The sequence below is a fragment of the Salarias fasciatus genome, chromosome 19 (assembly GCF_902148845.1).
Source record: "Salarias fasciatus chromosome 19, fSalaFa1.1, whole genome shotgun sequence".
Lineage (NCBI taxonomy): Eukaryota > Metazoa > Chordata > Actinopteri > Blenniiformes > Blenniidae > Salarias > Salarias fasciatus.
Window position 1 is genome coordinate 10,665,446 of NC_043763.1, and position 26,169 is coordinate 10,691,614.

Here is a 26,169-nt window from a genome sequence, read left to right on the forward strand (position 1 = left end):
TCCCTGGAGCCCATCTCAACTATCTTTGCAATTCCAGCCTTCATGCAGAACTGCTTGAATATCAGTCAAAAATGATAACCCGCGACCTCTGACCTTTGTAAGCCATCCTCTCACAGTGGGCTTGGCGGCTGTCTCCACGCTCACAGGGCTGCTGGCCTGGACTTTGAGGATGTTCTGCAGAACCCTGATCCACTCCTCCAGGATGTTGGGTGAGTCGGCGGTCAGATAGAAGGTCTTCTTCTCTGTAATCAACTGATTAGGCAAAAAAAAAGGGAGGAAATATGGGAAAAATGCTAAGCCAGGCCGCCCGAGATAGCATCATCACGTCAGAGGAGATCAGAATCAGCCTCTGAAGCGCCGGGAAAACATTCCAGTCCAATGCTATACCTGATGCCATCCTAAGCTGCTCCTCTGGTATGCAGCTATAAAGCTTTATGTGCCGCAGTGCTGGATTAGCATGCTGAGCGTGTATGAGGCTTTCAGCACCCACTCTACATCTGTCTTTATACTTTTTTCTTGTTTTACTCTTTAACTCAAATGGATTCTCAGATTCTTGTCGATTTTTTAAACCCAGCACTGCAGGGGTGTCAAACGTGTGGCTCCACGACCCAAAAATGGCCCAACGGAGGGTCCATTCCAGCCCATGGAATTAAAAGGAAAACCTCAACCTTGATTTACCAATGAAAAAGCCTGCTGATTGGGATTTATTTATAAGGATTTCATTGTGGTGGTAGGAGCAGTGGATGAACACAGAACTCTGATGAGAGATCAGCGAGCACTAACAGCAACCTAACTGCTAGCAAAGTAGCATTAGCATCAAAGTCGCTCTGTGTGTGTGAATCCGTTATGACACGCATGTTGAAAGCAGCAAAATCAGCCACGATCAGAAGACAGAAAATGGCTTTTTTTTGTTGATTGCACTTGTTTTTCTTTCAATTCTTTGACTTGTTTGGGTTTTCTAAAATTGTAGACTTTAAAAAAAAATGTGCAAAATGCAGTTAAACAAAGGGAAAATGTTGGAGTTAAAGGTTACTACACTTTATTCGGCCCTGTGATTAAACTGACTGAGACATTTCTGTTTTATTGGGTATCCAGTGATGACGCAATATCGTTCCACTCACCTGAAACGTCTGCGCACCCTCTCCTCGTACGATGCAGCAGGATGAGTTCAACTCAATCTGACCCTGAGGTTTCCGGATCACGTCGCTCTGAAAACACAAAAGAAAAACAATTAAAAAAACAATTCACAAATCACAATGCGATTACGTCACTTCATGCTGTTCTGAAAAGATACAAGTGACTGCTCTTTTTCTTTCTTTTTTGCCGCAGCCATCCTGCACATGAACAGGCAGAATTTAGAAATATTCATGCAATGTTTTCGGTGCTGACAGCAAAACCTTACAAGGAAGAAGACTCAGCTCAAGCTGAGACGCACTCACAGGAGATTTGTAGTACAGGATCTCTCCATTCCTCAGGATGAACCAACGGCGCTTCCAGGCTTTCACCTGACTGCCCATCTTCAGTAAGTATCCAGACTTTTCCAGCGTCTCCTGCAGACGCAGAACAGCACAGGGATAACGTGAACACTGCTCCCTCTGGGTTTGACTCACTGCGTCATCAGACCGAGCAGAGTGAAACTCACAGGCCCGGTGCTCTCACAGGAGTAAGAGGAGGTCCTCTGGACTTTATGCTCTGGTTCAGAGTAGTCGCTGTCCAGGGAGTAGGCGTCCGGGGGAATGGCATAGTCACTCTCTGAGCTGATGGAGGACATGGACACACCTGGGGCACAGAGGAATCAAGAGATGAGAACATGTTTAACATCTGTTAGCAGCGGCTGGCGGAGGGGTCCAAAAGAGAAGAAAAAACACATTTAAACACTCTTACACACATGGAATCCAGCTGAAAAACTTATGCTGTCTTTTTCATGGTTAACTTTGAAGTTAAAATTACTTAAATAAAATGAAAAAACTGGAAATTTTTTCCATATTGCTGCTTCATGATCTATAATTCCCACCTCTCTTGACAGCACGGGGGCTTCCAGGGACACTTCCCTTTCTGTCCGGGCTCAGGATGGAGGTCCGCAAACTGGCCAGAGAGCTGCTGTCATCCTCTGAGCCTGAGTCGTCGTCCGGCAGAGGCACGCTGCTTATCTGAGTGGCTTTCTGAATCATGCACAGGACAGATGACGACACACGGGGCCTGATTTACTAACAACTTTCAATGAGGGCTCAGACTGTGTTTACATGAAACGCTGTGCTGCACATGTCTTGGTTTACAGCATTCTGAGTCATCAGCATCTGCACTGAAGCCTGAGCTGGTTTGCACAACCATTTATTCATTACTTTAATAATGTTATGCACAAATGAAAGCATTTCCAGTGGAAATAAATCATGTTGCGTGTGTTATGCGAGTACATTAGCATTAACTCTTCCCAATATTTTGTGCAGCCTGGTAGACACACCCGATCACTGAAACCTTTAATATGGTAGAGTATTTCAAAAACAACTTGACAGATTTCATCTGAAGAAAGGGAAATAGCTCACCCCTTTCAGTGTGGTGTAGACTGGGACGTTGATGTTCTTGTAGATCAGGTGGGAGAACGGACCTGCTGCAGGATACTGAGGTAACTGGGACCCTGCAACAAACACATGTTTTCTTTATGTTGTTGGAACAAATACACACCAATTTGGCAGTGGGTAAGTGGGGAAAAAACTGAATCAAAGAAGATTTGTGTATATAATGCATGCAATACAACTGTTTTGCTTTTGCAACGCAGCAGCTTTAATTTTCAGTGTACTTGTTGGTTTAGATTTATACGATCAGAAAAAAAAATTTAAATAAATTCAAGAATTCCACTAATGCAAAGCAGGAGCTACAGATCTGCTTTACTTTTTCATGGCTTACTACGTTTAACTCTCAAACTTTGTCATAAATCACCATAAATTTTTGATTATGTGCATTTTTAAAACTGGCTTCAATCTAACTTGATAGGAAAGCACTTATAAATCATGATCCATGTGAATCCTTCAGTGTTTCATGCATGACTTGAACATATAGAAAAGACACATCTCTAGTGTAATGCCTCTGACAGTCAGAGCTGGTAGTCACATGACTGTAAGTGCACCAGATCATATTGACCACGAGCAGATTCAGAATAGAAAGATATTCTTTAGGCATGGTTCGCTTTCAGAGAAAGGGCGAAAACTTAATCTAACAGCACAGAATATGCAGCACGTTTCTTTCTCCGGAGACTCTCTTTATGATGTGTATGTTGCAACTCCTCAGTGTAAAAAATGTTTTTAGATTTCAGTAAAAAGTAAAAAAAAAAAACTAGAAAAATTCATCCCAATTTCAAACAGTCTTGTGGATACATCCCAGCTTCGTTAAAAAAGAAAGAGAGAGCCAAACCAGAACAGGGTGAAACTTTCCACTGTATTTATTTTTGCCTCCGATCACTCATTTTCTGTAACAGACGTACCTCAAGGCAAAACTAGAAAGGAAGCCGAATGCGCCGAACACGTCACGGCTTAATCCACAACAGCGATCTGGCAGTCGGCTGCGTGTGCATGGCAATCATAAAATCTAATACTCAAAGTGCCGTCGAACCTTATTGTCTGCATCCTGACAAAACGGATTACGCCGGGACAGAAAACACAGCGGTAATTACACCCAGGCCAGGTCCTTTCATGGCAGCCGATTAAAAAGCAGCCTCTCCCTGCGTTCCTCCTTCTCCCTCCTCCTTCAATCATTTTCCTGCGGTTCTTTAAGAAACGAAGGAGAGGGAGGGAGGGAGGGAGGGGGGGGGGGAGGTTTGCTCCTGAGGAAGAACCCACACCTGCACAGGTGTGTGCCGCCTCGGGCCAGAGGAAGTGACATCAAACGCAGCACTGACAGATCCAAACACCCCCCCCCCCCCCCCACCACCCCCAGCAGCTTAAGCATCAGCTGAAGGACATGTCTCTTCACAGCACTGAGTCATTTCCCACACCGCAGGGAGCACCACCCAGGCTCTCACACACGCACGTGCATGGGCACACGCACGCAAAATGAGGCTCTCTGCTTGTCTTTGTCACCGCAGAGAGGATATTTACTTTCACGTCTTGCCGGAGCATGAATGAGTCGATGACTTGCTCGTGGCCGTTTGGGACTCACCTCGTCCGGGGCCCCTGGCTCCAGGACACGCCTCGGACACCCTCATTCCTGACTTGGCCACGGCGTAAATCCGGCTCTCCTGCAGGAACAAGAACAGAAATCACTTCAGAAGATAAATATTTTACAGCTTGTATGCTTTATAGACAAGCGATCCGGGCTGCATAGTAATGGCAAAATCCCAAGACTACTTAATAAACATTTAATGAAATAACCTGTGCAGAATCACTTTTATTGGATTAATACTTTTTTTCTTATAATGCTTGCCTAGACATAATGCAATAGTTTTTTTTATTTTACAACAGATAAGTTGCCCAATGTATCAATCTAATGTTACATTCATAAAAAGGATCTTTTTTAAACACAAAAAGAAATATAAATGTGCACATCTATACAATACAGCGCCAGTCTCTCTTACCCAGGAGGGGAAGCGGTGCAAAGGAGGAGTGGGAGGCTTGAGGATTTCCGGATCCAGTCTCTCCAGCTCCTCAGCAAGCCCCACAAAGGAGACGCCGTCCCGGGACGGCTCCTCCGCCCCCGGGCCCTCCACCACTCCGTCCATGCCGTCCGGGAGCCCGTCGTCGATGTCCGTTTCCTCCACCACCTGGGAGAAGGGTGACGTGTTGGTGCCGGTGCTCTTGAGCGTGGAGGAGGTGGAGGACGGCGTCATGATGTCTATGCTGACGTTGAGGTGGTGGAGCTTGTCCAGGCCGGGCTGCGGCTGGCTGTAGTGCTTCTTCACCAGCTGGATGCTGTCTCTGGGGGTCAGGGGAGTCCGTACCTTGGGCAGCGTCATGCTGGCGCCCGACTGGTGCGCCGGAGGATGGGGGCCGTTTGGGAAAGGGTTGTTGGTGGATGGGGAGCGGGACAGGAGCGGGCTTTTGGGGGTGATTCTGACGGGGAGCTCCGGGGAGCTCGGCCCGTGGGCCATCTCGTAAGCGGAGGACGAGGACGAAGAGGACGTGGACGAGTGAAGGCACTGGGAGCGGAACTTGCTGTTCAGCTCGTCGGACGAGTTGTCTCTGTCCGAGCGTCCCACAGGAAGCTCCGGTCCGCCGGCGGAGACGGGGCTGCAGGGGCCCTCCCTGCTCCGACTCTGGCAGAACCCCTCGTGGGCTGGAAGGTCTCCAAAACAAATCCCTTTACCGACATGCTCAGGGGTCCTTTTCACATCTGAGGAGACAGAATATGAAGTGATTACATCTGAGAAACTACAAATAAATCGAGCAACAAGATGAATATATGGGGGGGATTTACGAGCTCAACATGAATGAGCGTTATTTCCTGGAACTAAAGCCAACACAATACAGATGAAGGGCACCTGTCGAGGGGGTCTTATTAGAAGTGGCCCCGCGAGGACCTGGCTGCCTCCAGCTGTCGTCCTGGGCGGGTGGCGTGCCGGGGCAGCTGGGCGGAAACAGCGGGCTGCTGGGCACGAGGTGGGTATCCATTACAGGGGAGGTGGCAGGAGATCCAGAGGATGAAGGTTTCTCCAGGAGAGCTGCAAACAAAAGAGAACAGCAGTCACTCCCTCGCTTTTGAAGCTCTGGGAAGGCATACTGATAATAATGCACCACTGGATGTGCTGCTGTTTATTAAGAGATATACTCAACTTGAACCTCTTAATAAAAAAAAAATCTATTGCCAACTCCTGTCCTTGTTTCTTAGTAATTCAGTATTAGTTTGAAGAGACATTTTCTTGCTCACTTTGCAGCTTATCCTGCAGCGCGATCATCTGCTCCGTCTGCTTCAGGTTGGCCATTTTCAGCTGCTGGTTCTCCTGTTCCATCTGAAACAGGACGTGCATGGAACATGAAACACATGTCAGGTTTATGCACTACTTTAGAGACTATTCGAGAAGCATAGTGTTTTATCAAAGGTGTATAGACTTCCATTCAAAATCACAATAATGAGCTTACAACAGCTGTAAAGGTACACATTTTTATTCATCCATATTTAGTACTTGCTCTCGGTAGAACATGTTTCCTGCTTCTATCTGTACAGTGCATGTCGAAGCTTACCTCTCTGAGCTTAAAGGTGACCCAGTCTTTAATCTTGGCAGCTTTCTCCTCAATAATTTTTGCCTCCTGGGCTCTGACTGAGATCTGTAGTCAAAGAAAACGGGTTTAGTGGATCTTTTTTTTTTTTCCCCAACATACATGAACATAAATGGGCATTTTGGTTCTTTATCTCATGTCTCAATCCCGTACCTGTTTTTCCAGCTGTGTCTCCAACCTCTTGATTACAGTGTCCTTCTCTTGGACCTGATTGGTCAAGTCTTGGTACTTTCTGTACAGCGAGCTCTCCGATTCACTGGTTTGTATGTTTGCAGATTTTAACTTTTCTTCCATGACATGGATCTGAAAAACACAACAAAAAAAGGAAAGACAGAAGTTACATTTTGGCTTCAGTGGGAACCAGACAAAGGCAGAAAGAGACCAGCTTTTTGGATGAGAGAGAAAAAGTAAAGCTGTCTTAAGCCCTGAGGTAATTCTTGCTGTTAAAGAAAGGGCACCGTTAAATTACCACCTACAGAAAACACCTGGAAGAGCCAGTAATGACAGCAAATTGGCGATTAGAGCCAACAGCAGAAGAGACTGAGCAGGCAGGATACGTATGTGCTTTTTAATCCTCAGACCACACAATCCTTTTGTTCAGTCTCATACAGAAAACAAGAAATCCAAGTGAAATAACACGAAAGATCCCGAATTTAAGACATTCTTAAATACTACTTCATGTTGGACATGCTTCTTGACATTCATTTTTTTTTTTTTTTGTAACCAAAATGAAATGAGTATTTTCTTGTGAATTATAGAAAGTTACTGATTTTCATTCAATCAGAAAGACTATCAATGTTTTTGTACAATCATAGTGGTGAAGGGTGAAGCTGAGGTTTGCTTGTAGATCACATACATGTTATGGCATTTATTTAAATATGTTTGGATTATTAATTCCTATAATTTTCTGACTGACAGACACAAGTTCAATTGTGCCTGTATGAAAAAGAGTTGACTTATGTGGAAAAATAGAAGCATCTGACTGAGTCAGCGGTTTTAAAATGCAGACAATATACTGTAAATATACAAACGTCTAATCCGAATCAAGGTGATTCAATGTGATTCTCAACAATCTTTACAAAATGCAAAAATAAGTTTAAATTCATCTCTGTACCTGTTTCTCAGCACTTTCCGCCCTCTGATCAGACTCCATCACCCTCTGCTCCAGCTCCTGCATCTGCAAGAGAAACAGAAGAAGTTAGAATGCTTTCTGGCACAGGTCAAGTGTCTCTGCAGGAGCTGCCAAAGGCATGGGTGGAAGGTTAAAGGTGGGCGTACGGAGAGCTCTCACGACTCCCCACTCAACATAAGAGTTAATTCTTTGGGAAAAAATAAACTAAACCACAGCTCGGAAGAACGGGTTCTGTCGACGCACATCCCATAAAATACCACAAAAACCCCTGTCGGACCACCAAGATAGATGTCTGCCTACACAAACACACACCTACACATGCATGCTGGCACACTTAATCCTTCATAATCATCGCTGCCACGGGGAAACATTTAAAAGATTATTGCAGAGAGGAAGCGTTTTCTAATAATGAGAATCGTTCTGCATCAGTAATGCAGCAATAAAAGTGGGAGAGCGAGTAATCATTGGCTTGATAAGGAGTGAGAGAGAGTGAAGGAAAGGCTGAGATCTACTGCAGGAACAGCAAAGAGGTCCTCAGAGGAGCCTGAGCATCTTTCATGCTGCTACCGCTGATCAAACAGCAGTGTGAAAGAAGAATGTGAGAGTGTGTGCACAAGCTTGCGTCATCTTTTGTGCAAGCATGCATGCTCAAGCTTTCAAAGCCAACCACTGTCCGTCCTGCGAGTGTGCACACATCCACAAGTGCCCTCTCTCAGACTGAGACACACACACACACACATACACATGCTGGAGGCTGAAATGCCCCCAAATGCTTGCACACGCGCAAGTTCAACACAGGATGCCCTTCCCTCGGAGTTCAGTGACCCGGCTGAAAGGAGAACAAACACACTAATGGATTCACTCTGCTTGTGACATGCATTCGAATTCCTATCGTCATTTTTGTTTCCCTTCCTTTTGTCTCTTTCTGCCTTCTCATCACCTCCACAAAGGCCCCCTGATTCCCAGAATCCAGCACTCACAACACTTGAATGCCTCCCCACAGCCAGATTAACACTCAGCAAAGGCAGAGTGCATCTGCAGGGATTGGGGGGGAGCTTCTGGAGGGGCCAGCGCTTACTGCTACGACTGATTCCTCACCCAGAGGTCAAACGCCTCCGCTGCGAGTCAAAGGCTTCGTCAAAGTTTGAGCTTGGAAATTCGAAATTCTTCTGCATCACTGACTTGAACAATCAGTGCATTTCTTCATTGTTATCTAATAATTTGAATTGTTGCAACAGCAAAAGAAATTAAAAAACATAGTAATTTGCTGACTCTGAGCAATTAAAAGCGTGATGACAGAAGCTCCCCTGCTTTAAGCTACACGATGGCGGTGGTTATTTTAGCTTCATGTCCGTCCGTCTCTGTGTAGTCTGACTATTAAACCGTGAATTGCTGAGCAGGCAGGAGTCAACTATGTCGGCTATCCGGCATCTGTCGGGCCAAAGTGCAACACAGTAGCTTCTGCTGGTAAGAATGCTGGAGTCGCGTTTCATACGAGCAGCTTGAGTTGTTCCTTCAAGGATGAATCATGTTATGTCTCATATTTTCTCAGAAAAACCCAAACTGCAAAAATGAGGTGATCAACAAGAACTGCTTGGGCCTCAATGCACGATGAAACTACATCTGACCGGCCTGCAGATTTACTTCTGGGAAACAGAAGAATCACAGAGCGTCAGTGTTGCAGAGGGCATCACAGACATTGTAGTTTATTTGGAGTCGGCCACCCAAACGTGTACCGCAACCATAAATACTCAACAACATGCCGAGTCCACCACTCAAAATAGTCCCCAACAAAAGGAGCTCCTGTTTGAGCAACTTCAGCCAACAGGAAAACAGTAGAGCTGAGCAGTTTGGAGATATTACACACTTTTAATAAGTAATAAATACACTCGTGTGGATTTATATCCAGCAACACACACAGGTTTTGCGCGCTGTGTTGCAGGGAGGGCGCCTGCCGTCGCTGTAGTGTGAATTCCAGGGCATCTGATAGTATCCAGAGAGGTGTAGATAAGATGAGAGCATACAAGATACAACAGCTCGTCTGTTTCCCGGCCGGCTGAAAGATCCGTCACAGCTAAATAGTCGTTTACTCCTGTTGCCACAAACAAGCTGACAGAAATCTGATCCCAAAAACTTCAAGCGGAGAGGCTGCATTATCTAAATCTGCTGTTGTCGCGCTCACATTTCCACACGATTTCCCCTCAATGTTTATAGAGTCGGGATATAAACAGTGTATCTGCTGTTGTTTGTACAGAAAGGCCACTCCGGGAACAAAGACGCTGCATTTGGTGGGGGAAAGCAACGTCAAAGAAAGAACAAGCGAAAATATCTGTTTACTGAGGCGTTTCAGCTCCTTCCTCAACATTAATCATCAACCAATGAACTGAGAGGGTCTTTAGGAACGGCTCGAGATTACTGAGTAAATATTTACACCTCTGTTCAAAAGCTGGGAGCACCTGATGGAGGGAAAAGTAATAAAATACTACAAGAGATGAGCAGCAGTGTGAGCAGATATGGAAATAAAACTGTGCTTCCCTGGCTGCCAGGAATTAAAATACACATCCAATCATTAAATATATATTAAACAGAGAAATGCAAATGCTGCTTAAATCATTCACGCAGATAATAAAACTTCACCAGACACAGAAAAGCCAAACATATTCAACATGAAACTCAAACATCTGCAGTTGAACTATCAGAGCTAAAAACAAATGCTTCGATCCAGCAGCGTGAACCCGGCGACCTCTCTGCTCTGGATGACTCACACAATCAATATTAGTAAAAACACAGTGTTCCTCCTCAAGGCCACATCAGGCTTTGAACAGAGTTTAAACTGATCCGTCATGTGATTGATCAGCCAATGGAGAGAAAGCTTTGAGACGGAAATGTGACTCTGTGAATGAAGTTTTTCGCCATTGTGGCATAACTCCATAATATTTTATAATAAAAACGCTCATTGTATTTCATGTATGAACATCTCTCATAGTTCGCTGCTTCCTTACTGAAATAAGGGGATTTGAGGGATTCTCAACTCTTTTATGTTACACTTTTAAGTCGACAGTAAAAACTCCAACCCCGACATGAACTAACTGTCCAGTTACACTCCTTGTAAGCCTAATGAGGCATCTCCTTTCTGCTCTGCTCTCTGACTCACCGTCAGCCCGTGGAGATAAACGCCATGTCACAGGCAACCGCGTCAACTTTCCTTTTTTTTTTTTTTCTCCATGTTTTTCCATACCAAAGTGGGTCAATGCGTAAAACACTCCTAACTTGGCAAGAGAAGAGATGAAGAGCGTGAAGCAGTCTTTCCAAACAGCAATAACATGACGGAATGGGAGTCGCTCGGCACTTTTGCTTTGCGCCCCCAACCGCCCCCGAGCAGAAAAACACACTCAGCAGCACAGGCCTCCACTTATAGCGCGCTCTGCACCACGTGTGTGTGTGTGTGTTTGTGTGTGTCTGTCACCTAACAAGAGGGAACCACACAGGTTTTACTGAAATTGGACAATAGAAGATTAAAAATCAATTTCTTAAACAGCCATTTCAAAATCTGGGTTCAAAGACGTGGAGCCATCCTGCTCTGTATCGACAGCTGCTGCTGGTGTAAATGTGTGGGAGATATTTTGCGGCTGACCTTCAGTGTCAATCAAGCGTCATGTAAACGCCACAGCAAGAGTGAGAATTGTTTCTACTGCTTCTGACGACGTTTATTTCTTTGTAATCACAGCGTGTGATCTTCTGACGGCTACTTTCAGCAGGCAGAGCTCCAGTCATCGCAAATCGGTTTCTTCAACATGATAATGAGTTTCCTGGCCTCCTGATCGCCATTCTAGAAAACATGTTAATGCGGAGCAGAAACCCAGAGAAATCCAAAGGAGTCGCAGGTGAGAAGTCTGAGTTAGGTTTTCACCATTTTTTAGGCATAGTTCACATGAGGTTTTCGAGTTGAAGTCTGGTTACAGAAGCAGGATTTACTGACAAAGGTCTGATATACCACTTATTCTGCTGGTACAAACAATTACCGCTGAGGCAAATCACCGGATACATTTGATCGCTTCAAATCTCGAGCCTCTGAGATAATCAAAAGTACAACCTCTTTGCAATGTTGTGGTTGTTTTTGGACAACAGTGACTGTCTGCACCGCAGAGGAATCAAATCTCTAGCCTCCAGCCACACAGCCAGTATTTATTACTGCGGTCTCTTTGTGGGAATGGTGAAAACAATAATAAGCTGATGGAGGTTTTCAGGTTGAGAAAAATCCTTTTTGCTGGCATTTAACTTTCTGTGAGACTACTGGAGTGGACAAAGCCTCAATTATCAACTTTCTCTGACTTTCTGAACGCCATCCTGTGTGTGTTTGTGTTTGGCTGTTTGTGCGCCGCATGTGATCTCAGAGACGAGCCGCAGGTCCGACACAACCTGACGGGAGGCACAGCGGGGAGCCGTCCTGCTCTTATCAGCCACTGGGTTACGTTTGGACTGTAAACATCCTGCCGACTGGCTGATTGAGCCACTCCGCCGCTCAGGCCGTGCAGAAAGCGACAAATGAAAGCAGCATCAACATGTTTGGAGCGAGAAAAAAGGAATATGTTCATAAATCGACCAGAAAGATCCAGATTCCTGCCGCTAAACTCACTTATTCGTTCTCATTTCCACATTCTTTTTTACCAGCAGAAACTTCAGAACAGAAACAAATCTTCTGATTACAGTTGATTGCTTTCCAAAGTGTCCCGTAGTCAGGCTTTTACAACGGCCGCAATTTTACAAGCATTTGGCGGGCGGCTGGCGGTTATTCCCCTCAGCTCGGGAGGAAGCAGCAGAAGCGATGAGTTCAACGTTAAATATTCATTTTGGCTGAACTGAGCCGGCCCCTTGATGACACACCATGAGTGTTTACCAAATAAACTGAGTAATCTCATCTGTCTTTACTCACACACATAAACACACAGTCATCCACGGCTGTACGCCGAACGGATCCACGTGCTTTAATCGTTTCCTTATGCATGAGACGCTTTTAAAATAAAAATTTTTTTTTTTTAAAATCACTGGCAGATCACAACACGAAGATGACGAAGCCATAATCTGCTGAGCATTTGGTCAGAATCACTCGCGGCGTGTCTTATTTTGCAGATGACAGCAGCATGACGAGTTTTAATTGAATTTCCATGCTATCGCCGGGGCCCAAACAGCCGCTGCCATATCGATTCATCCGCTCGGCCATGTGACGCTCGGCTCAGGACAACACAACAAAACAAACCTCTTCTGAAGCTCCGGCTAACTCTTATAAACTGCCTTCAGCCTCTGTCTTGACTAAAATTGGCCCTGAAGTTTGTCACCCACTATTTAGTTTTACGACAAACTCACCAGTTTCACTTTCACAAGCTGCAGTAACAAACTTTCCACCAAAGAAGGGGATTTTATATAAAAGGCTGTTTTATATACGTGATGCCTGCTTCTAGGCTCTTCAGCTGATCCCATCAAACATTTTTCATTTTGACTGAGTTTTTTTTAGATCTTCTGCAACCTGTCTTTTGCTTTTATATCATTTATTATGAGATTACTGAGGTCTTGTTTAAGTTGCGCCTCACAAACTGTTTGTGCATCGTAACACAAACGTCATGCTGGAAATACCCGAAGAAAAGAAAAACTGCTGCTGCACATTTACTTACTGCAATCTCATTCCAATATCGGAATGCTGCATGTGAAATCCATCCACTAAACATTATTGTATTTCTCACAGTGGAGCAAATAAAGGCATGCTATATTCAGTACCAAGCCAATATTTTTTTAGGTTTGTTTGAAAGAAATTCAATTCAACAAGGAAACCTCTGATTGGTTCCAGATTCATCCTGCAACAGATTACAATAATCCCAATCATATAGCCAATAACAGTGGCTGTATGATTGGGATAATGCATACTATTTGAAAGGATAAAGATGAATTAGGTGCCTGGAACTGATGTTTTGGTCTCCTAGAGTCCTGGTCTCGACATTGTGGAGTGTATTTGGGAATACATCGAGTCTGGAGAATGTAAGAAACACTTCATAACAGCAAAAAAAAAAAAAAAAAAACACTGAATAAAACCATAGCATGCATGTAAAAGGTGTTACGGACACCTTTACTTAGTACTACAGTGCAGTCATTTCACACTGTATTAACAGCACAGAGTGCAAAATGGTAACTGGAAAGCATCCAAAATCTTGATTTACTGCTCTGGAAAGGATTGTCTTTAAGACAGAGAACACCGGACGGAGCTTTTGCGTTCAGTCTCCAGTCATTAAGGTAGCCGTGACGTCTTTCTGCTCCTCACCTTCTCTGCCAGCAGCTCTCGGATTTTCCCCGCCTGGAGCCGGAACCTCAGCAGCTGCATCTCGAGAGCAACGCAGCGTTTCTGCCAATCCACGCTGGCCACTCCGACAGCTCCTGCCCCGCTGCTCTCCAGCACGTCGGCCATGGCGAGGACTCGGCGCTCTGCCTCTGGATTGAGACTAGAAGGAAAGGAAAGGAACACTTGAGTCTTCGCCCTCTATCCTTCTGATTGCGAGTGCAGCGCATCAACTTTAGAGAAAACTTTTTGTTAGTAAGACAGACCCATGTGACACTGAAGAGGAGGCACAAACAATCCCGTAATGGTGCTTTCTTGGGGAGCTCAGTTTCCATTTACTGCACAAGATGAGGGGAAAAAAAATTCACCTCCTAAATTCTCCTGACCGACCGCACTTCCCATGATTCAGGCAGGAAATATGACCGACGCAAATAGTAATGATGACTCCGCAGTGACACAAGTTTTTAGCATGAAGACTTCCTCTCACTTTCTGCGTTGCTGTGTAACACGGACCAAATGTTGAGCAGGTTAAAGACACATGGGGCTTGAGCACAGCTACTTGTTTGAGACATAAGTCTGTGTCAATCACAAGCAGGTACATAGCTGTATCATAGGTTCTATGTGACATATTAGTTGAGCTGTCAGCACTCTATGTAGAAAGAAAAAATAAAAAGCAGCAGACAAGTTGAAAAACTGGAAGTTTAAACGATTCCATTTTCAATTCTGCTACAAGATTTAATACTTTATTGATTCTCTTATCAATTCTCATTTGAATGAAGAGGCATGCATTTAGCGTTAGCAGTTAGCGCCATTAGCCTCATTGTAAAACCTGCCATTACTAACATGACAGGCAGTATTTGTTAGTTAAGTACCTGCATAACAGTCGACTACGCGTTGATGTTGCCGCTGGGTCAAGCGGATCAAAAGCAACCTTCATTCAAAAGTTATCACATGCTGTGTGCGCAAATGTTTCTTCACACTGGTAGGATTTCCTCCCTTTGATGAAATATCCACTTGTAGTAATCATTATTGTCATACCTTTTCATGAAATGTAACTAAGCTTTTGTGCATTTGCGCGGATCAGGCACCGTGTTTCCGGCTGGCTGCGCTGGTGAATGACGTGGCACGTTGCACGACTTGCATAAGGGGGAATCGTTTGCAAAATTCGGAGGAGTCATTTGACCCAGAAGGGCGGGGTGTGCCGGGGATAAGCCGAGCTTCTGATACGTCAAAGCATATAAGCCCCAGAAGAAAGGTGTGAAAAGGCATACAAATGGAGCATGTAAATGGCCATTTCCACTAGGACAGGGTTTTGCAACTCTAATGATAGAAAGGGCCACATTTTTTCCCCCAACCCCACCGAGGGCCACACCATCTGTGAATTTTCATTCTCTGCTTCATATAAAGATATGGTTAAATTTATGAAAAAAACAAAGTCTATACTGTGGCAATTAACAGTGTTTATTGTACTTGTTTTGAAATTTTGAACATTCAAATGAACCTTTGTAATGCTTCTGTAAAAAAATATGTATTTTTATTTGATCAAAAAAACTGCAATAACAATTAATAACAAAGTGCAGAACTTCATCACAAAGTGCAACAACTAACATTTATGCTTGCAATGATTTAATTTGAACTATTTACACACATACTCCACTTTCAAGTGTGGTCCTGTAAAGACCCTCCCTCACCTACACCTGGACCTGCAGCATGTGTCCTAATGAGTCATCTGTGGTCTTACCTGCTGTTGCACAATATTCTGGATGTCAATGTCAATGTTTGTGCTTCCAATTTGCATGAGCAACTGGAACAGAGCTTCATCTGTCAGCCTGTTTTTCTCTTTCGGGTTAATATGCTTCAGAGTTGAATATCTGCTCTCACAGATGTAAGTGCTCCCAAACATGCTGGCCATGGAAACTGCAGCGGGAAACAGAACTCAGGCAGCAGTCTCCAGAAAGAACTCCCTTTCTCATGCATCTCAGACTGAAAGAAGGGGTCGGACTGCAGTTCACACAGTTCCAACTGCAGCTCCACGGGTTGTTTGCTGACGGCGGCAGAGAGGGGCGCTGTGAGCAGCGCAACTTGTGGCGGAGAAGCTGCATCCCTGAGTTTGCAGCAGTACGCTCCGGTGTCACAGCGAAGACAGTTCTCCGAAAACACAAAAGCGCAAAAAATCTCCCCAGACACCCCGGAGCTCATTCATCTGAGGTCAGTGTGCATCTGTAAATCCCCATAGGGGCTGACATCCAAACTGAACAAAAGAGATCCACACACATGGGATTTTTCCCTTGTTGGTGAGATTTATTGAAAGAAATTGCACAAAAAACATATCCACACGTATTCAAAAATAATTACATTATCAGGATACAGTGTGTGTGTGTGTATGTGTGCATGTGTGTTAGAGATTAGCTGGGCAATTTTCACATAACCATGGCGTTTTCTTTTTGCATTTTCCACAAGTGTATTTATAGCAGTCCACACATCGCAAAGTGGCAGGATTGCTATTGCAGTTCTTCTTGACCTGGCACTTGGCTCTTCTCCCATGGCTCGGTGTGGACGGTTGTTGGCGAAGCGATTGTTCCTTCTGTGCTTGCTTCGCACTCACGTGAGGGTTAGCCAACTCTTTTGCGAGTTTCACCAGGAAGTCCACCCGTCTCTCCTTCTCCCCGGTGCACGCCTGACGCAGAACATAAGCGTTCAGCGCCGCCATGTCGATCACGTTGTAGAACACGGCCACTGGCCAGCGCTGTGTTCCTCTGCGGACAGTGTACTCCCGCAGCATCTGGTCCATCACATCCACGCCGCACTTTGTGGTGTTGTAGAGGGTGACGGTGTTCGGCTTCCTCTTGGTGGTATTCTCCGTCTGAACCTCGCTGTGCATGCTGCTGAGAAGGTAGACGCTCTTCTTCCGCTTGGGAGCATACGCCGTCAGCGTGGCACCAGTGGTCGAAAACACCTAATAAATGAAAGTAAGAAAAATTGTTTATCTCACAGCACTTTTACACACACAAAAAAAAAAAATACAAACGCAAACATAGAACCACAATCAACAACATGTAACATACCTGAGTGGTGAACTGTTTGAGGTCCGTCTGTCTCGCAGATTGAGGAATTTCCTGGCGAATTTTGCTGACTGCGCCGAGGAGGGTGGTGTTCCGGCTAAGCAGTCGTCGTGCAAGTGACAGTGAAGTGAAGAAATTGCCCGTTGTAACATTTCTGCCCTTGTCCAGGAAGGGTTCCATGAGCTGCATGACCACATCTTCGGACAGTCTCTCTCCACTGGGACGACTGGGGTCCTTGCCGAGGTATGGGAGGACGTTGCAGATGTACTTGGATTTCAAGTCGCAAGCCACCCAAAACTTGATCCCGCACTTGTCCAGTTTCGATGCGACGTACTGCAAGAAAGAGCAGCGAGTCTTCGACGGGAAAAGCTGTTCGTCTACGGTGATGTGTCGACCAGGGTTGTAGGATGTGATGCAGTTTGTGACAAACGATCCCCACACATCGGAAATTGCTGCAAACTTGTCAGTCTGTACTCGCTGTTTGCGGGTGGACTTGTCATCGAAGCGTAAGTGTCGCATGATGTCTTCAAATTGGTTTCGGGGCATAATTTCCATGATTTTTTTGTTTCCCAAATCTTCTGACCAGTAGTCACGCAACGATGGAAGCTTGGTCACCCCCCGCAAGATGATAATGGCAATAAATGCCATTAGTTCATGGAGGGTCATAAACCAGTTCTCATCTTCCGCTTCCCGTGCGTGTTGATTCGTCCATTGTTGGATGACGCGAAGCATTTTCAGTGTGATGAAACAGAGGAAGCTCTGAAGGCGACTCCCTACATTTCTCCTGGCCTCAGCCGTTGGCTCTCCATCAGTGGCGTAGGCTTCGATAGGGGTGAAATGGAGAGGCCTCCCCACCGGCTCGTCACGCCACACTGTGCCACGTTTTGCGATCTCTGTCCGGTCAGCCTCCAACCGAGCTCTCTTCTCCGGCTGAGGCGTAGTCTCCTCATCTGCAACGTGAACAAATTCAAATTATGAGCTGTGGGAAAGTCAAATGACGTCACAAATGCACGGATACTAATGATAATTCCTCTGTATCCAAATGCTGTCTCAAATATCTTACGAAATAAAAAGATAACAAAATGAAATGAATGTTTGAAATGAAATAGGAAATAATATGAGAAGAAATCTAACCTGAAGATAGCTCAGAGTCGGAACTCAGCTGAAGGTTCACTTCTTCTCCTTCCGAGAGATGAGGGTCCACGTCGGCGAGGATCAGTTCCAATGCCTCTGCGTGAGTGGATCTTCTCTGCATCTTCGCTCCTTCAGGAGGAGGTCTGTGCACCACTGAATCCTTGTGTGAAGTGAAGTGGTGGGCTATGTGCAGTCAGGTATTTAAACGTTTCGTAGTTTGCCTCCCGTCCCGCCTCTTGCATAAAGAGTTCCTTGATGCTGTTCAGTATTGTCCGTGCCTGCAGCTGTGATTGCCTCATTTGCATGACAGGAGAGACGGGCAGACTTCCTGGCACCACCTGAGCCCTGGTCGTCATGTACATTTGCATGCTCCATTCACATCCCTTTTTCACATAACAACAGCTCGGCTTCTCACCTTCACTCGGCCCTTCTGGATCAAATGACTCCTCTTTTGTCCGATACATGGAAAAGGACAAATGATCCCTCTCTCGTCCTCCGAGCGCTACGCTCTTCACATGCCCACACACACTGAAGAAAACCTCAGCGGGAAGCCAGTGTGTGGATGGGAGAGCCGGTTCGTGCGCGCCGACTCCCAGGCCTGCCAGCCGCAAAGCAGGTCAGCGCTCTGCTTTTTCGCCAAATTACCTACTAACCCAATCCCCTGCTCTCTCCCCCATGCAATCCCGTCTTAATTACAAGGAAGGAGCGAAACGAGATCCTGCACGGCACAATAGTGTCTTTCTGCATGACAGTCCCATCACAGCTGGGGGGGTGACTCTGTGTGTGTCTGTGTGTGTGTGTGTGTGTGTGCGTGCGTGCATGTGGGGGAGGAGGTGGGGGGGGGGGGGGGGCAGCTTGCCTCAACAAAGAAAGGAGGAAAGAATGTGTGACAATGAATGGGCTCAGTGCTGAATGTGGGAAACTGGGACGCTGAAGTTATTTTTACCTGAGGAGGATTGACTGGAGGCTATTTTTCTCTGGCAAGATACCCATTCACAAAGGTTAAAACCCTTCTGTGTGAACTGAAAAAGAAAACACACACAAAAAAACCTAATTATCTCGAGATAAAAGTGGCCGTAACAATCAGCTCTGGGCCTGCAACTCGTGTGAGGCAGTGATGACGGGGAAACGACGTTGACTGAACGTTTGCACCTCCAAATTAAAGCCGCTGAAGTTGGGGGGGGGGGGGGGGGGGGGGGGGGGGGTTAGGAAGGCTTATTTTTCAGACAGAGAGCGAGACAGACGGCCTCAGAGTTCAGCCAGACACTGTCAGCAGAACAGCAGACGTTCAAAGTCCAGAAACTATAACTGCACCATGGCGTTCCCTACAATTAGCATGCTCATAAATACAGGCCTCGCAAACAAATTACAGAAGTGGTGTGTGTGGAGGTTTCACCAGCCAACTGCTTTACCAGGCTGGACAGTCAAGGTCCATCTGCCAACATTTCTCTCTCTCTCTGGGGCAAACTTGAGGGTTTAAAGGCATGGAGAAGCCACACACTAGAGTGAGGAAGTGGTGGGATCACTCAGGTTGAAAAAAAAAAACCCTTCTTGATCACCGTGGCAAGCCAGGACAGACGAACCCAGGAGCTAAAACAGCTGGGCGCAAACAAGGCATTTGCTGGTTAAAGGCTCTCGGCACACCAGCGCTAATTCTCTCTGAATCAATTCCTTCAGCACTTCCTCTTTGTTGGTCACAGGAGGGGGGTTGTTGAAGCTCCTGCCAACTTGTGCCAGGGAGTCCGACTACATAATCGACAAGTGGAACCTTAAACTTGCTAAGCTGTGTAAAGAAGGGAAGGTTACTGAAGGTCGCAGCTCCTTTTTATGCCAACTTTTGCCAATTGCCTCAGAGAGCAAGAGGATAAACTCAGCCTCACACAACACCCTCCTGTCAAGCATGAAGTCATTTTCGTGGTGTGTGTGGGAGTAATATGGAACAACACAGTGTAAACTGGAGTCATGTTCTCTCTTTTTTTTTTTTTTTTGCATGAGCACATCCTCCACGCAGGATGGTTTCCAGAAGTGCAGAGGACAACTTTCCACTGAGCAAACTGTTGCAAAAGATCACATGAATATTTTCTTCAACAGTATCTCCTCAGGTGTCTATTTGACACACACCAGTGGGGAAAACATTCAGGAGATAAAAGGTAGAAGATAAAAATGTTAAGACATCAAAAACAAGCGTTCAGGGATATTCAGGCAAGATCCATGTTTGGTAACAGTCGGGCCACCCAGAACAGACGAGCAGAGAGGTGCACAGGAGAACAGAGAGACTTCTCCTGGCCGCACACATCCAGGAAGGCACTGGACGATTCCTGACTTCCATCAAAGCTGCAAGGACGTGCACGGCCAGAGCAAACAGCGGGAGAGACGACTGAATGGAAACGCCACCGCAACGATCCCACCGGGAGAGCTGCTCCGGCCGCCGCTGCAGACGAGCGCTTTCCACCGACTTCACTGACAGTTATACTGCAGCATCCGTCAAACCGGGTGAGATCTGATATCCGGCGAGGAGAGTTTATACTCAACGCCTGAACAGCCATCGTGGATCATAATAACATTGTTTGAACGGGACGGCCTGATGTTTCCTTTGGTTTCTGCAGCTGTGGCTGTTGCCGTTGCCCGGGCCGAGAAGCGCCGCGGGTGACCACGGCTCTGCAGCGCGCACGAGGAGCACGTGCGCACGTCTCATGTCAGCCGTGGCACTGACTAGGACTTCTTTAATCACCTCATATTCGAAACACACACTCCACGGCCAGTCGTAACTCTCCGGCGCTTGCTTTTCAGAGCAGACGCAGACGTGGACGGAGATACACAGGAAAGATTGGAAACAGACACACACACACGCACACGCACTGACACACTGCTGAGCGTGCAGCTGTGGTGATGTAAGTGATTAGGTGGTTCAGTGATATCATCCCCACCAGACATTTCCAATCCTCGCTGCTGTTGTCTCCGCCGAGGCCGAACTCGGCCTCCCCACCTCCAGGCATCTTCCTTCACCCCGCCGACTGAGAGAGACTCCCGCCGGACTGCGCGGCAGCACGCGTCTAAATCTGGGTCAGACGCCGCAGAGCGGTGTCAGCCCGGCAGATCTCCGCCTGCACAAAAGGTGACGGGAGATAAATTTTCCGAGAGCAAGAGGAGTCAAGTGTGGCTGTGGTAAATATTGCCTTATCTCCTCCCCTGCGGCCCCATATGTTCAACAAAGGAGGGACCTCTGTCATCTCCCATCCGGTCAAGTAGGCCTCACACTTTTGTTTAAATTAGTGCCTCGCTATTTCGGTCGCACTTTACGGCTACAGCTGGGATGTTCTCCTAAAAATAACCAAGGAAAATCTTCAGTGAAGTTTTGCATTTGTCAACCTGTGACCTTCTTCATGAAAAAATACGAGAGGCTTATGTCTTTGAGTGTAAAGAGGAATGTTGTAACACCAGAACATCATCACTGGCACACGGGCAGAGCTCTGTCACTGAAAATCTGACTTTTCATATATATTTTTCAGTGCTTTCTTCATTTAAAAGCAAAAAACTATTGACTTTAACAAATATCCCAGGAGTGTTCATCAGTGTTTTTGTATTTTCCTGCTGCTGATAACATGCTCACATGAGAATTTCAAACTGTCACTCCACCTCAGAAAGGTTACAAATCCTGTTAAGAAGTGAAAAATAACAGAGTTTGACCTGCTTTTTAAAGCGGTTTTGCAAAAAAAAAAAAAAAATTAAGCTCAACAGTTACTCACATATGACACTGTAAATTCTGCAGAGGCCGATGAAAGTCTTCAGTCTTTCATAATCATGAACATACCTCATTGTTATCATCACCATAAGCTTATCTCGCTCCTCCTCCTCCTCCTCCACCTCGCACTTTCCATCCTCCTGCAGCACCTTTCCCACCCTCACCTCCGCATCCTCTCCTCCTCTAACCTCTGCCAGGCAGCAAACCTGCAGCTCTCTCCCAGCTCAGGTTAATGACAGGCCTCTGAAAACTGACCACACTCATTATCAGTCTCAGCTTTAAATACAGGCCCTGACATTCCTCTGCACTGAGGTGTAAACATCTACCTCTGCAGCCCTCCTGTCCTGCAAAGGACTGCAATGGGTTATATTTCCATGCACTGTGCGATCACGCATGTCAACATGGATGGAGGAGAAACAGCACTGTTATTTTTAGTAATTATTGCACGTTATATCACAGTGTTTAACTGATGGCCCCGGTTTATTTATGTGAAAAATACACGAGTTATAGTGGGAGACACGGTGAGCCGGAATATATATTGCACGGCCATAGATCAGCCTGAGAGTAAGTTAAATCACAGCTATGGCTCCTGCTGCAGAAGTCATATTGATCTAAAACAGAACAAACCATTACGAGTTCTCCATATGCGCAAAAAGGATGGCCAGAGAGAAGAGGGGGGAGAGTGCATGTGTGGCGCTCACGCAGACGCAACAGATGGTTATGCTTTTTTTCACTTCGCATGCAGGATTGGTGTGGAGTTAATAATTGTTTTGAGGGGAAGCCCCAAAGTGCAGACTGAGGTTGATATTTTGTGCATTAAAAAAATGCCAGGAGGAACAGGTGTGCGCGAGGTTCAGGAGAGAGGCAGCAGCCGTAAAACACCGGTCAGCTAAAAAAAAAAAAAAAAAAAAGCTCAAGCAGGCATCTCTGAAAACACACAGCTGCACCGGCGTCCTTTGTCCCCAAACGTGAGTGAAACCTATCCGCAGGCGCGCGCGTAAAGAGCAGCGAGGTGTGAGTGAGGAGATAAAGCGGAGGATTTGCGGATCCCCCTCTCTGATACTTTACCTTGTGACTCTGTTGTCTGTCAGCCCCCCTCTTTCCAGCCCGGCTCCTCCGCTCACGGACACCTTCCCCGGCGATCCGTCGCGTTTTTCCTCATAACTTCCCTCTGACCGTGTCGACTTTCCTGCCCTTCACTCGCGTCCCCTCGGTGTTGCCATGTCGCGCGCCCGCCGCTCCGTCCTTCGCTTTTTTTTTTCCCCCCCTCCGGAGCGCAGACTTCAGTGAAACTCACTCATTCAACAGACTCATCCCATTTTCCTTTAAAGGGCCGAGTGCGGGATCAGGTTTCTCCAGGAGTCAGGCAGGCCCCCCTTGTGCGCAGGAGCTGCTCAGGATATTGCATTAGAGCTGCCGCTGGCTTCTCCCTTCAGGATGTAAACAGAAGAGAGAGAGAGGGAGAGAGGAGGGTTTCTGGGTCTGCCGGCTTCATACACCAACAGATCAGAATGGGTTTGAAGCAGGAGAACTTCCAGAGCCCTCTGCAACGTTTATGAGTCATTTTTGACCCACTTTCTACCATTGAAAAGGAAAAAAGTTGAAATTGTTATAACAGCTGAACGTTTAAACTATTAAAAATACTGAAGCTACAAAAATAAAGAAAAATCATCATTCATAGGTATTTTTGACTGAATGAGCAGTTTATTGTCGATATTTTTCTATATAAATCTGTTCTATTGATTCACAACTTCGCCCTCCACCTTGTCAAGTCACATGGTGCCATACATATGCAGACATCTTTTTTTTATGTGTCACATCAAGTTGCATGATCAAAAACTGATGAAAGGAGCAATCTTTATGAAAATGTTTGTTTTGTTACACTATAAGACCTTCAGGTTGCAGACACACTCTGGACACACACTTTAATACCAGAGGAGAAATCAGAAAACTGAGACTCCAGGAAAAGTTTTTACGATTCATGCCAAGAATATAAGTATGAAATTACATCCCATCAAATAGTTTTTGAGTCTTTACAAAGCACATAAACATAGAATAAAACACAAACCAACGACTTCAGTGAGTGAAGACTTCAGTTGAAGACACAATAACCTTGAAAGTTATTGTGTTTGAACACTCTGTTCTTAACTTTTTAAAAATTTCAATAATCATTGAAGAACACTAATAAAATAACATTTTATTCAATGAAAAATAGTTTAATCACACAAATGCACTCCATGATGTTTGAACACAAAAGTTGAGTTAATTGGTTTAGAGTCTAACTAGACTGTGTAGGAAATGTCAGGAAACCCATGAAGTCTTTGGAATAGACTTCTTAATAGGACTATATGTTAATTGTCCCTGTAAAAAAAACATAAATATTGTGATAAAAACAGTTTTTCAATCCATGAGACTATGTTGAAAGCTTGTTGTTTGAACCATCTTCATGGATTTTTTGATAAAATGCATTTCAATCCACAAGGCTGAGTCAGGACGTTCACACTGGACCAGAATGTTTGAACAAAGCTGTTAAAAAAAGATTGCATATCCACTTCTTTGGTCAAAAATCAAGAACTGCAGAAATGCAGATGACTGGGTCGAGGAAGCAGGATCCAGGTATTTGCATGTTCTCCCTGTGCATGGGTGTTTTTCAGCTTTCTTGTAATTCAAACACGTGATTTAGGTTCATTGGTAAAATATTAGTGAATATGCCCATCTTCAACTTTATATAACACCTAGGATAAATAAAGTATAGAAGATGAGTGAATGGATGGAATTAGAGTCGACAAAACATCAGAATATTGTGTGAGGAGCATAAAATCTTGCATAGGATTGTATTTGGATTAGCATTTTAATCCAGTCTTGGAGTATTTTTAGACTGGACCTGGGTGTTTGACCATACATCTTCTCTGACTGGTTCTGAGGGTCCGGAGACCACCATGTCTGAACACAAAGTCCAACATTTAGGATTTAAGTAGCCTAATTACAGTTTGTTTACTGGCAGGGCTTTACTGGAATCAAACGTCGTTAAACCGACGTGTGGAGCTTTTGCAACTGTAATGAATCATTATCTGGGCAGTAAAAGAATTCTGAAGGGATCATTTTGGGAGAGTTTTGAGACGTAAGTGTGCTGAAGTATCACGTTCCCCTTTCAGAGTTCTGAACTTTCTGAAGGATTCCCTCAAACGCAGCTCAGTGTGGAGCTGCTCTAATCAGCAGTGTCATTTGGAAACAAACGGGAGCTAATCAGAAAGGCAGACTTGTGGCCCTGGTGGGGAGATTGGTTTTCTCTCGCAGACGTCTCCATCTGGAATATTTTATAGTGTCTGTCTGAGCCTTTCAGTTCTTGCACCCAAGTAAATAATTCCCATTATTTGAGCTTCCTCACACTGAGCTGTTCAGCAGACGTGCAGCAGTTTAAAAGCTTCTGACTATAATAACAAAACAAAGATCTAATTATAATTTGGCCTGAAATGGAGCCTTGGGATGTTTCATTTAAAGTTTGTTTGTTAATGTAAGAAGCATGCAGCGGTCTGACACGCCCTGCAGCTCCCACTGACTGCAGCAGCCTCAGAGCCGAGGACCGAAGACATAATGAGACCGACACGGAGAATGTACACAAATAACCACAAGAACGTCTCAGCTGCTGGTCCAAGGAGAGAGAGGACAGGGAAGAGAGGTGCTGCGTGATAAAAAAAATTACTGATTGCTGACTTTATTTTAAATTAAATCCGGATTTGACATCCCCATCAAGTGAGTCACAGCAAGCGAAGCATCTGTAAGGTATATTTCCCATAAGTAGAAATAAATTGGTAAAGAAGTCAAAGCTATGGGAAGACTGTATGGGAGTTTCTCAAGAACTCTGAACAATGCTCAGAAATTACTTGTGAATCAACATTTTCAGAAATGATTAACTCCCCGTTTCGTAGGAAAACTGTTTTCCAACCTGGAAGAAATGAGTGTTGACCCACGTTAGTGTAAAGTCTCAGCGGGGATTTTGGCAATTATATCTGGCCGGGCCGGCGGCTCGGCTCGGCCTTATGTTGCACAATCAGCCAGTGCCTCAGTGCTCTCAGTCAAAACAACTGGTGTCAGGCCCACATGGTTTACATGCCAAAGCTGCGGCACAGCTGCCAGGGCAGCGAGGGACAGGCGGGACGGTGGAAAGGACGCCGAGGGCCTTGTGTGTCCTCGCAGCTTTGACTCCCAGAGCGCATGAGGACCCAGACTGAGACTGGTTCACTGAGTATAGAGCTGGGTGATCCAAGTGACCCAGAAACCAGAGTCAGGCCCGACAGGAAGCGCTGACGGCAGATAAAAACAAACATCTTGAAGGCGGAAAGTAGAGATCCATATTTATGCAATTTATAGTCACAACGGATTGAAGCTCATCCCAGTTGTGGAAAATCAAACTGGACAGGTTGCAAATCCATCAAGTGGAAATTGTTATACTTGTTTTTATGTCGATTTTTTTAAACTCCTGCAATAAATAGACATCTGGTGACATTCACTGTTTTCCCATGAAACAAATTCCCGTATTTCCAATGAAAGCAATTTCTGGTGAGATA

The 26,169-nt window shown here is 45.4% G+C and overlaps 1 protein-coding gene across 1 annotated transcript in view; it reads right to left on the bottom strand.

The window, feature by feature from the left end:
• Positions 1 to 22,787, bottom strand: part of plekhh1 (pleckstrin homology domain containing, family H (with MyTH4 domain) member 1) — a 34,780-nt gene extending 11,993 nt beyond the window's left edge. Inside the window, exons 1-15 of the mRNA XM_030117438.1 lie at positions 22,670 to 22,787; positions 13,649 to 13,826; positions 7,321 to 7,383; positions 6,360 to 6,509; positions 6,171 to 6,254; positions 5,857 to 5,938; positions 5,471 to 5,650; positions 4,568 to 5,322; positions 4,153 to 4,231; positions 2,544 to 2,635; positions 2,015 to 2,162; positions 1,643 to 1,779; positions 1,440 to 1,550; positions 1,122 to 1,208; positions 94 to 252 (exon numbers count right to left, since the gene is read on the bottom strand). Of these exons, the coding sequence (XP_029973298.1) occupies positions 94 to 252; positions 1,122 to 1,208; positions 1,440 to 1,550; positions 1,643 to 1,779; positions 2,015 to 2,162; positions 2,544 to 2,635; positions 4,153 to 4,231; positions 4,568 to 5,322; positions 5,471 to 5,650; positions 5,857 to 5,938; positions 6,171 to 6,254; positions 6,360 to 6,509; positions 7,321 to 7,383; positions 13,649 to 13,792 (2,271 nt within the window). The 5' untranslated portion in view covers positions 13,793 to 13,826; positions 22,670 to 22,787. The remainder of the gene's footprint in view (positions 1 to 93; positions 253 to 1,121; positions 1,209 to 1,439; positions 1,551 to 1,642; positions 1,780 to 2,014; positions 2,163 to 2,543; positions 2,636 to 4,152; positions 4,232 to 4,567; positions 5,323 to 5,470; positions 5,651 to 5,856; positions 5,939 to 6,170; positions 6,255 to 6,359; positions 6,510 to 7,320; positions 7,384 to 13,648; positions 13,827 to 22,669) is intronic.
• Between the last annotated feature and the right edge of the window lie 3,382 nt (positions 22,788 to 26,169).